Raw genomic sequence first — 17,021 nt, forward strand, 5'->3', positions numbered from 1 at the left:
CAGTGAAGGCCGCATACATGGATAAATGAAAGAAATACTGTGGATATCTTAAGTGATTTACTGTGAAAGAATGATAGTAAATATGGATATAGGAACAATATTATTTTTTCAAGGTCCATATATAATAGAAAATCATCTTGCAGGTGGTGGTGGTAGTAAATAAATTATCAATGAAAATGCTATTATTAAGTACAATAAGTTAAGTCCTGTAGTACTATTGATTAGTCACTTATAGGGTGGATAGCCATTCCCTTCTCCAGGGTATCAAATACACAGCACAAGTATAATCATGTATTCTCCTTCACTTATGTCCATCATCTTAAGTAAATCACATTACTTTTTCTTTTTTTTAATTTTAAGAGTTTATTTGAGCAAAAATCAATTTGAATTGGGCAGTGCCAATAGAAGTGATTAGGAGTGCTCACAGATAGCTAGGGGCAAGGCTTTTATAGATAAGACCTGAAAGTAAATCAAGGAATTATTGAATTGGCTATAGCTTAAGTAGCTGCTTTATTTAGGAAAGTGTAGTTGGCTCTTTGTAAGTGATTGTCCTTAAATTTCAATTTCTTTTTTTTTTCCCTTGCAGTTTTACTGTGATAAAATGGATATACGGCGCTGTCTTAAAGTATACACTGTAATGACTATTTACATGCATCATGAAATGATAATTACAATAAAGAGTGAACAGTGATTCAGTATTTCTATATATAATGATCACCACAATACTTTTAGTTATTAACTGTCACTGTACAAAGATATTACATTACTGACTACATTTCATCCCTATGACTCATTTATTTTGTAGCTAGAAGTTTGTACCTCTTCACTTCCTTCACCTATTTCTCTCATCTTCCCACTTCCCTCTTCCAGCAACAACCTGTTTGTTCTCTGTATATAACTATTTGTTTTGTTATGTTCATTTGATTTGTTTTTGAGATACCACACTTAAGTGAAATCATATAATAGGTGTATTTCTGCCTGACTTGTTTCACGTAACAAAAGATCCATCCATATTGTCACAAATAGCAAGATTTTATTCATTTGGTAACTGAGTAGTTTTCCATTGTATATGTATATATCACATTTCCTTTATCCATTCATGTATTGGTGGGCACTTATGTTGCTCCTATATCTTTGCTATTGTCAGTAATGCGTCAGTGAACATAGGGATGCATATGTCTTTTCAAATTAGTGATTTTATTGGGTTCAGATTAATTCTGGAATTCTTTCTTGTTTAACCACTACTCATCAGTTGGACATTAGACATAAGATGAAACACTTTTGTCATAAAGGGTCTAGTTTCTTATCAATCAGAATGAGGAATACAGTACTGTGGTTCAAGGAATATTTATAATTCTCTTTGGAACTTCTTCATGTATTCTATTGATCTTGTACATAATGTAAAGTCTGTATTGGAATTTTGCCACTTGGTTCAGGTCTCATTACTTAGACTTTTCTCCTTAACCATGTAAATGACTATACAACCTTTAAGCTAGCTCCTTTTCTGCCCAAAACTCCTGTATTTATGTCTATTTTAATGGGATTAGCGTTTTGTTTTTTTTTTCTTTCTTTCTTTTGGTTCAGAAAGTTCAGTTCAGTTGATCAGTCATGTCCAACTCTTTGCAACCTCACGGACTGCAACACGTCAGGCTTCCATGTCCATCACCAACTCTCAGAGCTTGCTCAAATTCATGTCTATCGAGTCAGTGATGCCATCCAGCCATCTCATCCTCTGTTGTCCCCTTCTCCTCCTACCTTCTATCTTTCCCAGCATCAGGGTCTTTTCAAATGAGTCAGTTCTTTGCATCAGGTGGCCAAAGTATTCGAGTTTCAGCTTCAGCATCAGTCCTTCCAATGAATATTCAGGACTGATTTCCTTTAGGATGGACTGGTTAGGTCTCTTTGCAGTCCAAGGGACTCCCAAGAGTTCAAAAGCATCAATTCTTCAGCACTTAGCTTTTTTTATAGTCCAACTCTCATATCCATACACAACTAATAGAAAAACTATAGCTTTGACCAGATGGAACTTTGTCAGCAAAGTAATGTCTTTGCTTTTTAATATGCTGTCTAGGTTGATCATAGCATTTCTTCCAAGGAGCAAGCATCATCATCTGCAGTGATTTTGGAGCTGAAAAAAATAAAGTCAGCCACTGTTTCCACTGTTTCCCCATCTGTTTGCTATGAAGTGATGGGACTGGATGCCGTGATCTTAGTTTTTTGAATGTTGAGTTATAAGCTGGCTTTTTCACTCTCCTCTTTCACTTTCATCAAGAGGCTCTTTAGTTCGTCTTCGCTTTCTGCCATGAGGGTGGCATCATCTGCATATCTGAGGTTATTGATATTTCTCCCGGCAATCTTGATTCCAGCTTGTGCTTCTTCCAGCCCAGCGTTTCTCATGATGTACTCTACATATAAGTTAAATAAGCAGCGTGACAATATACAGCCTTGACGTACTCCTTTCCCAATTTAGAACCAGTCTGTTATTCCATGTCTGTTTCTAATTGTTGCTTCTTGACCTGCATACAGATTTCTCAGGAGGCAGGTAAGGTGGTCTGGTAATCCCATTTCTTGAAGAATTTTCCACAGTTTGTTGTGACCTACACAGTCAAAGGCTTTGGCATAATCAATAAAACTGAAGTAGATGTTTTTCTGGTATTCTCTTGCTTTTTTGATGACAACAGATGTTGGCAATTTGATCTCTGGTTCCTCTGCCTTTTCTAAATCTAGCTTGAACATATGGAATTTCATGGTTCATGTAATATTGAAGCCTGAGCATTGCTTTGCTAGCATGTGAGATGAGTACAATTGTGTAGTAGTTTGAACATTCTTTGGCATTGCCTTTCTTGGGGATTGGAATGAAGGACTGACCTTTTCCAGTCCTTTGGCCATTGCTGAGTTTTCCAAATTTGCTGGCATATTGAGTGCAGCACTTTCACAGTAGCAACCTTTAGAATTTGAAATAGCTCAACTGGAATTCCTTCACCTCCACTAGCTTTGTTGGTAATAATGCTTCCTAAGGCCCACTTGACTTTGCATTCCAGAATGTCTGGCTCTGTGTGAGTGATCACACTATCATAGTTATCTGGATCACGAGGATTTTTTTTTTTTTACAGTTCTTCTGTGTATTCTTGCCACCTCTTCATAATATCTTCTGCTTCTGTTAGGTTCATATCATTTCTGTCCTTTATTGCACCCATCTCTGCATGAAATGTTCCCTTATTATCTCTAATTTTCTTGAAGAGATCTCTAGTCTTTCTCATTCTGTTGTTTTCCTCTATTTCTTTGCATTGATTACTGAGGAAGGCTTTCTTATCTCTCCTTGCAGTTCTTTGAACTCTGCATTCAAATGGGTATATCTTTCCTTTTCTCCTTTGCCTTTCGCTTCTCTTCTTTTCTCAGCTATATGTAAGGCCTCCTCAGACAACCATTTTGCCTTTTTGCATTTCTTTTTCTTGGGGATGGTCTTGATCACTGCCTCCTGTACAGTGTCCTGAACCTCTGTCCATAGTTCTTCAGGCACTCTATCAGATCTGATCCCTTGAATCTGTCACTTCCACTGTTTAATTGTAAGGGATTTGATTATTGATTATTTAGAAAGGGTGATCATAAATCCTTTTTAAAATGAGCTTCCTCTTTCTACATAGATTGAATTGAAAATTGATTGTCTATTGACTAGAAACATGACTATTAAGTTATTTCCTGTAGAACTTTATTTGGCAACAGCACTTCTGGACTTTAGGTTTAAACAAAATTGTTTAATATCATATATGTTATATTTTAATTAGATTATCAACTAACTCTGTAAATGTGTATGTAATAACAAGAGTTCTAGTTTTTGAATTTAGTGTGCTGGGTGCCTTCGGCAGGATATTTTTGAATACATAAAGTTTGGGCTTCGCAGGTGACGCAGTTGTAAAGAACCTGCCTGGCCAATGCAGGGAGATGCAAGACACATGGGTTTGATCCCTAGGTCAGGAAGATCCACTAGAGGAGGAAATGGCAACCCACTCCAGTGTTCTTGCCTGGAAAATCCCATGGACTGAGGAGCCTGGCAGGCTATATTTAGCCCATGGGCTTGCAAAGAGTTGGACATGACTGAGCATGCACACACACAAGGGTGTACAGAAAGTCAGTGAACCAGACTGAAAATATAAATTTGACATGCTGCATGTTCAATTACTAAAGAGGTACAAGATGAAATCCTTCTTGGAATTTATCATTCACTTTCATTTTTTTTTCCATAGTGGTCTGTCTGCTTAACATCAGAATTCTGTTTTTCTCTTCTAACAGTTTGCCAGCTCCTTTTCTAAATAAATTCTAGGAAATATTATGGTTTAATAACAAGTTCTGGCAAGAAGATAACTGTGAACTTATCCCTCATGTCTTTTTAAAAGTCATTAAGGAGCATAAGTAGGCCAAACTAGAAAAAGTGATGATACTGTGAATAGAAGACTAATAAATCCCCAGATTTCATATATAGGAGTCATGGTTGCTCTGGCTGTGGAACAAGTTCCCAGAATTGGTCAGAAAGCCCATTGTGAAGATAAAGGCAGGACAAAAAAATAAAGAAATAGTATAATGGATCTCTAACCTTACAAGTTTTCTTTATACTATTTAAATGCCAAGCATCAGGAAAAAAGTAAATAATTTATTGCTTAATGTAGACAAAGCTATAGTCTCTCTGAGAACTCTGAAAATTATGTTTCATATATACCTAATTTTTATTTCAAGTGACATTATTATAAAAATCCAAACATAGCTTTGTAGAAATGCAGTAATTTTTCAACCAGACAGTAATGGATTTGAATCCCAGTTTTGCCACTTATTAGCTGTCAGTCCTAGGCAAGTAGAAGTACAAATTCTTGACCTCAGTTTCCTCTTTGTAAAGAAAAGTTGTATATATGTCTTGAAGTGCTATTTTCAGAATTAGAAATAATATATATCAGTGTCCATATCAGACACTTATTTAATAGTGATTGCCTTATCATTATTATTTTTAATGACATAATCTTGTCATTTACCCTATAAACTCTGCTAATAATTAAGTGCTACTGAGTATATAGTAAATTTTATTGTTTATATAGCTATCACTGTAAAAAGTGTAAAGAAAATTTAATGCTGACCAGATATAAAACTTAGATATTTTAATTGTAATTTTCTTTCTTTCAGAATTACTTACTGTCATCTACCTTTCCAGAGTAAATGGCTCTATGTTGGAACAGAAAGAGGAAATACACATATTGTAAATATTGAATCTTTCATTCTTTCTGGATATGTTATCATGTGGAACAAGGCAATTGAACTGTAAGTTTGAACTTGAATACCACTATATTTGGATTAAATATTTTTTAGAGTTATATAGTACATATATATATATCAAATTCCAGAGTTATTTGAAACATCAGTAGCTAATTTATGATGAATTTGAGTGAAATGTTCATCTAAAATAATTGAAAACTATAAAGTCTTTTAAAAATAGATATTGAAGTATTAACAGATGCTGATTTTAGCCTTTACAAATATTATAAATAATCAAGGGCTACTATGTATGCAAGCTCTGTGGTAAAATAGTAAGGCTTATTCTAAAAGGTATACATGAAAATCATGTCATTTCTTTATAGTCAGTATAGCCACTTCCAGTGGGAATGGCAAGAGGATTGTTACCACATATAGTTTAATTTAAAATAATCATGGTCAGTTCACGTGTTTTTAAATACTGCTAGCTTATTCTCCAAAAGAATGGCAACCCACTCCAGTACTCTTGCCTGGAAAATCTCATGGTTGGAGGAGCCTGGTAGGCTGCAGCCCATGGGGTCGCGAAGGACACGACTGAGCGACTTCACTTTCACTTTTTCCTTTCATGCATTGGAGAAGGAAATGGCAACCCACTCCAGTGTTCTTGCCTGGAGAATCCCAGGGACGGGGGAGCCTGGTGGGCTGCTGTCTATGGGGTCACACAGAGTCCAACACGACTGATACGACTTAGCAGCAGCACCAGCAGCTTATTCTTTGCTTGCCCCAGTAACATATTTTTCTGGGTTCTAATTGTGATATATACAGCTTTTTGGATACGTGGCTGATGGCTATTACCATTTTCACTTTGGCACTGATATTTACGTTTCTGCACATGTAAAATGTGAAATCCCTCCGATGTGAAACTTTATGGAATTTCAAGCCATCTTTTGTAGTATATATACAAACAATTCTCCTTGTCAGTGTGTTAGTTGGGAAAACTATTTTTCTTTAATAAATATTTATGCTCTGTACATCCAGGTCCTTAATAAGGTACGTTTGACTTGAGGTTGACTCATTCGCTCTCTTACATATACATATTCTAAGTTATATAATTGTTTTTCTCTAAAACTCTGATTAAAACAGCCTGTTTTCATGAAATTTGACTTTGGTTTTCATAATAAATCTACTATTCCGTATTCCCAATATTTCAATGTACATGTATATTGCTTGATAAGAAGGGGATATTAGGAGTTATATTCTTATTACAATTATCCATTTGTATTGTGTCCTAATGAGTCTTTTTTTAAATTAATGGTAACTCTTCCTCATTAGAATAAGAATAGCTTCAGGGCAGAATTCTTTGTTTGTTGCTCATTTTTTTTTTCATGTTTGTCTTATTTTGGTGATTTCCACAGAGCGGCTACTAAATAACTAATGACATTAGTGAAAATTAGTATGATAAATAGATACACAGTGCTGTTGACTTAAAGCTTTCATTTATAATTATGATTGGTATGAGATTTTTGTTCATATATATTTTAATATTTTATGTATATATTTTTAAAAACATTTGTCCTATAGACAGTTACATGTTTCTCAAAAAGTATTTATTTTTTCAGCTATTTGGGAAAGGCTTTCCCCCCTATAATCTTAAGTCTATAAAAGCATTACACAATGCTCAGCTTAATACTTGTTTTCATAATGTTTTGGAATACTGATAGACACAAGTAAACCCGAGAGATAGAGGTTTTATACAAATTTACTATTAGTTACAAATAGTAATAGATTTGTGTTCAGTCCAATGCTGTTAAAGTAATTAAGAAGTATTTTTTTGTAAACAGATCAAATATTTCACCATTCTTACAGTGTTATTTCTATATTCATTTACTTAACAAATCCTTTTCATCATTCAGATTAATACTACCTGAACTATGACTTATACCCATATGTATTTACATAGTCTATATACTTTATATTTTCTGAACTAATGAAAATTTTAAAATGTATGTTATAAAGGAGGATAAAACTAGGAGAAATTAAAGAAATAAAATAAGGCATTTTTATTTTTCATAATATCTTATACGTGTGATTCTGAATAGAATCTCCCATTTATATAAATATAGTGTTTTATGAAGTTGTATGTACCTCTGAAAATAACCTTGAAATATCCTCAAGAAATTATTAGTAGCCACCTTATCTCCTTTTTATTGCTTTATTTAGATCAGGTTTCCAAAAGTGTGTTCCATGGTAATATAGTCCCACTGAGATAGATATAATTTTAAATCCCAACTTCCAACTTCCCGAACAGTCAGTCTTTTAATTGCTGTCTACCTCTTGAGATACATTAGGAAATGCAAACCACTTAGTAATATGTGTTGAGAGTTTGGGACAGTAATAAAATATGTATTTAATTAAGAAGAGTCATTTTATAATTAGAACTTTACACAAATTTTAACAGGACATTTTAAGTGTGAGAAATGCAGAATTATCTTTAAGATGTGAGATTTTCTATTTTAAGTTCTTGAAATACTTTTCATTCAGTGTTTTGTCTTTTTAGCTTGTTTGTGTTTTCAGTGAAGTCTCCCAATTGTAGGCAGTTCTCATAATTATAAATTGTTCGTGTTCCCATAGTGTATATGTTAGTTATTTGGAAACTGGAGGCCATTTTTGTGATGTCTGTAGAAACAATAATGTCTATGGAAAATAGTCTTTATAATGTCTTTATAAAATAGTAGTATAACAAAGTGACATTAAAAAATTTAATTGGAAAATATATTCCAGGTTATAGCAAAGAGATAGGTGTTTCTGCAGAGCAGTCCCAGCTTAAAAAAAAAGAGGAGGGGGGGACCTATTTTTTCTACATGTGATTAAAAATTTGAACATGAAGTTTAGAACTAAATAATAAATATAAGGCTTACAGTCTTCAAATATATTTTCTGAGCACTATGATACGCTAGCTCCTGCTGCTGTTGCTGCTGCTAAGTCGCTTCAGTCATGTCCGACTCTGTGCGACCCCATAGATGGCGGCAGCCCACTAGGTTGCCCCGTCCCTGGGATTCTCCAGGCAAGAACACTGGAGTGGGTTGCCATTTCCTTCTCCAATGCATGCAAGTGAAAAGTGAAAGTGAAGTCGCACAACTAGAAACCAGTATAAACTAGGAAGACATAATTTCTCTCTTCTTGGAGATTCCAGTGTAATAAAGGTGAGATTAAGTAAAAAGGCAATTACACTATATTGGAAATATAATGTTGCAATTTTGTAAGAAGGATGCCTAATATAGATGTGAGGTCTCAGAGAAGTATCTGTGAAGGAAGTTACCATCCATGAGATCTGAAGGATGAGTCTCAGATGAGTGGAGAATCAGCTGGGGGAGAGGGTTTCCAAGGGAGGAAACAGAAATGTTAAAGGATAGGGTGTGAGAGAGGTTTTGTTCCATGAAGAGAAATTTTAAGGATTTTTGTTAGTTGGGAATGGCTAGGAGAAAGGATGGCAAGAGATAAAGCTGAGAAGATAGTAAAGATACATAGTATGAAAGTCTTATAAGCCAATTTGAGCATTTAGACTTCATCTAAGGTCAGGAGCTAGGTTTTGAAGGGTTTTAAGAGAAAAATTCACTTGACCAAACTTGCACTTAAAAAGTCTACTCTGAATGCAGGCATGGAGAAATCACTGAAAAGAGAAAAGACTGTGTTCTTGGCAAAAATTATGGAGCATTTAGGAGTGAAGATAAGCTGACACATTAAAGAAATAGTTAGAAGACAGAAGAGGCAATACTTGGGTCTTGTGGGAAGATGTAAGAATAATAGAGAATTGAGTGAGTATTTGGCTTAACTATGTAGACAAAGGTGTCATTTAGTGAAAGAAAGCAGGAGATTAAGTAGGTTGGGAGTAAAATAATGAGCTCAATTTTAGGTAGGTTGAGTTGTGTGTATTTTTAAGTTATTCAAATGGAATTGGTATGGGAGAATGGAAGGATGTGGGGTATATGGAATATATCAGAATATTTTATATGTATATTCTGAACCTAATAACATCAGAATTTACATAGACATTGGAACTATGAGAATATATGAGATTGTACATGGAGATTGTATATAAATGAAGTAGCAAACTTGTAGACAATGAACCAGTTTTGACTCATGGGTATGTTTTGTTTGCCCATCAAAATATTTAAGTATATTCTGAATTATTAGTTTCCAGTATTTAAGAACTAGTAGAATAGAGATGAAAAATTGAATTTCCAGCTTTTCATGAAAACAATTCCTAATGAAACAATCCCAGTCTAGTATTCGTGCATGACAGTCAGTAATCAACTGAAACTAACAACTTCCCTTTTGTAGGTGGGTAGTGTGTTATCATTCCCATATGGGCTTCCCTGGTGGCTCAGGAGGTTAAGAATCTGCCTGCAATGCAGGAGACTCAGGTTCGATCCCTGGGTCGGGAAGATCCCCTGGAGAAGGGCATGGCAACCCATTCCAGTATTCTTATATGGAGGATCCCATGGACGGAGGATCCTGGTGGGCTGCAGCCTGTGGGATCTCAAAGAGTTGGATGTGACTGAACGACTAACACATTCACATTCAATGTGCTATCCAGTTTGGCACAGTTCTTATTCAGCCTATTGAACTCATTTACAATACCTACCTGGCTCCTGTGGTCTCTTGAATTCATGATCATATATAATATGGGAATACATTTCAGTCTAGAATAGAATACAAAGGAATACCAGTATTTAAGATATGGGAAGAGAAAGTCCACAAAAGAAACTATCATGAAGCCATTGTGATGAATGGGAGGAAGAGAAATAAATAGGGATTTTAGAATTACTGGGCATTGTTTAGATGACTGTCCCATGAATTTAAGTTCATTGATAATTCTATCTAAAACAATTTTTATGAGATTTACAGAATCCATACTACACAACTGCTTTTTAAAGTAGTTTCTAATGGCCATAATTTTTGCAAAGAATGCTTGGTAGTTTTTGAAAATTCAATGTTGGTGAGAAAAGTCAGAAAAAAATACATCAAAATGTTAATAGTCATGTAGAGAAATGAGAGTTTTCCTTTTAACTTCTGTTATCTTCTAACTTTCAGGGTTCTTTTATTTTTTACAATTAAAAAAAAAATCTCTTCTATAGCCTGAAAAAGTTATTACAAATAACTTTAACTCTAGATTTTTTTCTAAACTTAAGTGTTTTGTAGAGTCTGATAAGTTAGTCTTGCATATGGTCTAACTTGCATATGGTCAGATTTGCAGTGTTGATTTGCATATCATGTCTCTAAGAAGTTCTGTAAAAGAAAAACAAAATATTGAACTTTAAATCAGACTTTCCCAAACTTTTTTTGATATAGAACACTCTTTATGTGAAACACCTTATATATTCACTAGTTTATCATGGAGTACACTTTGGTACTTGTTGTTCCAATCAAACACAAGAGACATAGGAATTTTGGTTTATTGGATATTATTAGTTACCAAAAGATAATTGAAGGACATTGTCTTTTATCAGAGGCCTTTATACTGTAATAAAGCAGTGCACTTATATGTAAATGATATATTACATATAAATATAGGAGAACTGCAAAAAACTATATAAACTTTTCATGAAGCCGTTTCTTCCTGAACATATCCTAGAATGCAAGTAGTAACTCTAGTATCGAATTATTCCAATGATTTATAACAAACTTAATACATACTATTTATTAAGTACTATGTTTTGGTATTACGTTAAGTGTTGTATGTGTATTCTAATCCTCACTGTTATTCAGTAGGTCCACTGCTATCATCTCCATTTTTAAGTGAAAAAATTTAGAACAAAACCACTGATAAGATATATAATAAATATGTATTTATTAATAATTCTTTGAGTTACTCTAGGGAGTTGTATCTGGGGAACCTGGAGTTACATAATTTGTCACTTCTGTCTGACTCCAAAGGATTTCTAAAATTTAAATTTTCTTGTTTTGTGCAGAATGTTTGATGGTTTTCACCTGTGCCTAAGAAATAAATTATAACTATGTCAAGTATACTTATAATAGGGTTAATCTAGCACAATTAGTTCATTGAAGACAGGATGTGGAAAAATGAGCAATCATCTATGTCATATCAGTTCATGTCATATTTAATTCACAATAATCATACTCAGTGGTGGTATCTGTTAAGGTAGGAAACATTCAAAACATGCCAAATATTGGAATAGGATAAATTTAAAGTCAGATTAGCAGAGCAAAGATCCTTTTAACAGTATGCTCTTAGGCTGTTATTGATTATCCTAGTTAACCAGATAAATGAGACATAACCAGTGAAGTAGGTTTCCCCAATTTCTCAGATTTTTGTAAGATAGCTATCATTTGCAAGAGTCTATTTGTAGATCAAAGGAGCCCCTGTACTACCCTGTAGAAGCAAAATCAGAAATTTCTTGTCAAAGGAAATTTTAAATTTGATATGTACTTTGCAGTTTAGTTGAAACAGGTTTACAGCATTACCCTTGTGGTTATATAAGTCCTTTTGTCTGTATAAGTACAACTTCATTCTTAAATTTTAAGAGAAGCAGATCTAGCAACACACAGATAAGCATATAAGATAATGAAGAATGCCATTGTTTTGTGGATCAATGTTCTTAAACCAGATTTTTAAAAATAGTCCTACTTTAATAGAGTTAGTAGGGAAAAGAAAAATAGTCTTAAAGAAAAACAACCAAGAGCTCAAATTAGTTTATGCTAAGCTCCAGAATATTGGGAGTATATTTCACTGTAATCTTAATTCCTTTATTTCAGTCTCTAATGGTAAAGTGTTTTAATGTCTTTTTAAAGTGACTCTCTTGAATTGATTTAACAGATCCACAAAGACTCATCCAGGTCCAGTTGTGCATTTAAGTGATAGTCCAAGAGATGAAGGGAAAGTGAGTATTACAATACCATTATTCTTGAATTTATTTTTCTTATTCTTGAATAAAGGTGTTTCTTACTGTTATTTTATATGTAACATCTAGTACAATGCATTCAGTGTAATCTAAAATTAAAACATGTTGAATGAATGAATGAGCAAATGAATGAATGTATTATTTACACTAATAATGGTTCCAAATTGAATTATTAGTTTCCCCTAGAGTTAAGTTGATATTTAATTATAAAATTTTGAGAAAGGCATATAACACATGTGCTGTGTTGTGCTAAGTCACTTCAGTCATGTCCAACTCTTTGCAACCCCGTGGACCGTAGCCTAGCAGGCTTCTGTGTCTCTGGGATTCTCCAGGCAAGAATACTGGAGTGGGTTGCCATTCCTCCCCCAGAGGATCTTCCTGACCTCAGGATTGAACCCGGGTCTCTTATGTCTCCTGTACTGGCAGGTGGGTTCTTTACTACTAGTGGCAGAATTTTGAGGAAGGCATATAACATATTGAACAATTTTAATTATCAAGTATTTTATGCTTAAAGTTAAAAATATTATCAATATCATTAATCATTGGCCCATGATATTCAGTAATGGTAAAGATAAACAGCAATATTAAGTAATCATAAATTAGCCAATCTTAATTTTATAAATAGATAATAATGTAGAAAATGTTCTCAGATTGCAGAAATAATATTTAATAATTTCCATTATTCATAATTTTCTTTTAATGATTTGACCCTTGGGTCAGGAAGATCCCATGGAGGGAAGACATGGCAACACAACAGTATTCTTGCCTGGAGAATCCCATGGACAGAGAAGCCTGGCAGGCTACAGTCCATAGGGTTGTAAAGACTCAAACACAACTGAGCAACTGAGCATGCATACTTTAATGATGAGAAACAAAGTTGATAAAAGCTCTAAAGTGTCACTTTCATTATCAATATTGTCTCTTCAAATGTATATATTTTTGCTAAGTACTAAATAAAACACACAAATAAATTATATAGATTTGGTTCTTTATTTTTAAATAATAGAAACTGGATTAGCCTAATAAATACTGAGCCTGAAAGACAAGTCCCCTGATAGTAAGAGAAAGTACATTGAATTTCTTCAAATTGATTTATAAATAGTGTAATTCCAATCAAGTGTCATTCAGATTTACTTTTTAAATTTAAATTCGGTTGATTTACATTATTAGTTTCATGTATAAAATATAATGATTAAATATGTTTACAGATTATATTCCACTAAAAGTTATTAAAAGATAATGGCTCTAATTCCCTATGTTATACAATATATCCCTTGTTGCTTATCTATTTTATAGATATTAGTTTTTATCTCTTAATCCTGTACTCCTAATTTACCCCTCCCCCTTCCATCTCCATTCTGGTAATCACTAGTTTATTTTTTGTTTCTGTGAATCTATTTCTGTTTTGCTGTATATACTTATTTGTATTATTTTTAGATTGCAAATTTAAGTGACATGTAGTATTTGTGTTTGAATAATTTTACTAAGCATAATGTTCTCTAAGTCCATCTGTGTTGCTGCAGTTGGTAGAGTTTTGTTTCTTTCTATGCTGAATTATATTTCATTGTATATATATGTGTGTATATATAACTGCCAAGTTCTTTTTATGTGTTCATCTATTCGTGGACATTTGGGTTGCTTCCATATCTTGGCTATCATAAATGGTGGCGGTTTAGTAACTAAGTTGTGTCCAACTCTTTCGACCCCATGGAGTGTAGTCTGCCAGAGACTCTCCAGGCAAGAATACTGGAGTGGGTTGCTATATCCTTCTCCAGGGGATCCTCCTGACCCAGGAATCGAACCCAGGTCTCCTGTACTGCTTGGATTGCTTCCATATTTTGGCTATCATAAATAGCACTGTTCTAAAGATTGGGGTGCATGTATTCTTTGAATTATGTGTTCATTTTCTTAATATATATACCCAGGAGTGGAACTGCTGGATTATATGGTATTTCTGATTTTAGTTTCTTGAGAAACTTTCATGCTTCTTTCCATAGTGGCAGGACTAATATACATTCTGACCAACATGTACAAGGGTTCCCTTTTCTCCACATCCCCTCCAATATTTGTTATCTGTGGACTTTTTGATGACAGTGGTTTTGATTTGCATTTCTCTAGTAATCAGCATGGAGAAGGCGATGGCACCCTACTCCAGTACTCTTGCTGGAAAATCCCATGGATGGAGGAGCCTGCTAGGCTGCAGTCCATGGGGTCGCTAAGAGTCAGACATGACTGAGCGACTTCATTTTCACTTTCCACTTTCATGCATTGGAGAAGGAAATGGCAACCCACTCCAGTGTTCTTGCCTAGAGAATCCCAGGGACGGGGGAGCCTGGTGGGCTGCCATCTATGGGGTCGCACAGAGTCGGACACAACTGAAGCAACTTAGCAGCAGCAGTAATTAGCAGTGTTAAGCATCTTTTCATGTCCCTGTTTGCTGTCTGTATGTCTTCTTTGGAAAAAGGTCTATTTAGGTCTTTTACCCATTTTTAAATTGGGTTGTTTGTTTTTTTAAAATATTGAGTTGTATGAGTTGTTTATGTATTTTGAGTATCAATTTCTTAGTCATATCATTTGCAAATATTTTTTCCCATTTTGTTGGTTGTCTGTTTGTCAATGGTTTCCTTTGCTGTGTGAAAGCTTTTAAGTTTAATTTGGCCCCATTTGTTTATTTTTGCTTTGTTTCTTTTGCCTTAGGATACAGTTTTTTAAAAAATAAATATTGCTACAATTTATGTCAAGTGTTCTTCCTATTTTTTTCTAGGAGTTTTATAGTTTCAGGACTTACATTATATCTTTCATCCATTTTGAGTTTATTTTTGTATATGGTATGAGGAAATCTTCTATTCTCACTGTTTTACATGTAGCTCTCCAGTTTTCCCAGAACCACTTATTGAAGAGACTGCCTTTTCACCATTTTATATTTTTGCCTCCTTTGTTGTATATCAATTGACCGTAGATGCAAGGGTTTATTTCTGGAATCTCTATTCTGTTTTATTGTTGTATATGTCTTGTTTTGTGCCTGTGCCATGCTTTTATCATTATTATAGCCTTGTAGTATAGTCTGAAGTCTGGGAGCATGTTACCTCCAGCTTTGTTTTATCCTTTCAAGATTGTTTTGGCAATTTAGCATCTTTTGTGATTCCATATGAATTTTAGGATATTTGTTCTAGTTATGTAAAAAAAAAATCTCATGAATATTTTGATAGAAACTGCATTAAATCTGTAGATTGCTTTGAATGTATAGACATTTTAATTGGACGGTTTCATAGAAGAATTCTGACAGACATATAAAGAAGGACTTATACTTATCATTCCCAAACTCTTCCAAAAAAAATAATTTGAAGATGACAGCACACTCCAAATATCATTCTACTAGTCTGGTGCTACCCTGATACCAAAACCAGACAAATACATTACAAAAAAAGAAAATTACAGGTCAGTATCTTTGATGAATATAGATGTAAAAATTCTCAGCAAAGCTTTAGGAAACAGAATCCAAAAATATGTTAAAAAGATCATACACTATGATCAAGTAAGATTTTTCCCAGGAGTGCAAGGATGGTTTGACATTGCAAATCAATCAGTGTGATACACAACAGTAACAAAAGGAAGAATAAAAAATCACACTCAATTCAATAGACACAGAAAAAGAATTTGACAAAATTCAACATCCTTTGATGATACAAGCCCTTACTAAAGTAGGTATGGAGAATTTACTTATTTTTAAAAAATTTACAAGCTGATTTTTAAATTCATAATAAAAATGAAATGTTTAAGAATAGCCAAAATGTTTTTTTGTTTTTTTTTAATGAATAACATTGTGATATTGGTACAGGGCAATACAAGAAAGCCAATGGATCTAAAGAGATATTCCAGAAACGATTCAGGTATTTGGGAGAATTTTGTGTATTTTAGAGAAGATATTTCAGGGTATGATAAACTATTAAATAACTGGCTTTGGTCAGTTGGTATTCAGTTTGAAAAAAATCTTAAGACCTTATCAAGTGATGGAACAGGAATTGAAAAATGAGCATCTAGACATAGCAATCATGATTATGCCCATACATACCAGTATGGGCAACTTGTTGTCAACATTTAAAATATGTTGATAGAAAATCCATTTCAGATATTTATCCTATTTATAGGACCAACAGGCAAAATATTGAAAATAGCCTAAAGGTCTATTAATAAAAAATTGAATAAATGAATGATACTATATACATACTGAGGAATGCTATTCTGATAAGGAAGATTCTTCAAGCCATATTTTTTAAACAAAAGATGTAGAACAGTAAGGTTAGCATAAAATCACTTGAATAATGAATTTATGTTTTTACTTACATATTTAAATATTCAAGGGAAAAAGCCCCAAAGAAGATGTACAAATCTGGGAAGGATACTAGTGATTGGCATTGAGGAAAATGGTCAAAAATACTCACATTTTACTTGTGTTGTTCAAATTTTTATTAAAAACTATAATGTGTGTTAGTTGGGTAATTAGAAATTAAAAGGAATGCAAAATAAATTAATGCTAGAGGCAGAAGACTGTGTTTGTATTGTGATCCACTGCTTATTATCATATAACCTTGAATAAATCTCTTGATTTCCTGTAGTTTAGTTTTTCCATCAATAGCCTTTGTCACATACAAATTCTTGATTTGAATGTATTCAGTCTTATCAGTTTTCCATTTGACTCCTGCATTTTGTTTGTTACCTGCTAGATATTTCCCTTCCTAAGGGAAAATGCAGTTTTATTTTTTCTATCAGTTTTAAGGCTTTCTGTTTCATAATTTGATTTTAATCTATATGTAACTTATTTTATGGTGGTTTGTTATAAGGGTATGCTTTCATTTTTATATA

At 33.7% G+C, this 17,021-nt stretch overlaps 1 protein-coding gene across 9 annotated transcripts in view; it reads left to right on the top strand.

Annotated features, from left to right (window-relative positions):
* Positions 1-17,021, top strand: part of STXBP5L (syntaxin binding protein 5L) — a 327,745-nt gene that overhangs the window by 121,520 nt on the left and 189,204 nt on the right. For all 9 annotated transcript variants that reach the window (XM_059885478.1, XM_059885476.1, XM_059885483.1 and 6 more), the window contains 2 exons: positions 5,170-5,304; positions 12,074-12,137. In XM_059885478.1, the coding sequence (XP_059741461.1) occupies positions 5,170-5,304; positions 12,074-12,137 (199 nt within the window). The remainder of the gene's footprint in view (positions 1-5,169; positions 5,305-12,073; positions 12,138-17,021) is intronic.

This window comes from Bos taurus, chromosome 1 (genome assembly GCF_002263795.3).
Source record: "Bos taurus isolate L1 Dominette 01449 registration number 42190680 breed Hereford chromosome 1, ARS-UCD2.0, whole genome shotgun sequence".
Lineage (NCBI taxonomy): Eukaryota > Metazoa > Chordata > Mammalia > Artiodactyla > Bovidae > Bos > Bos taurus.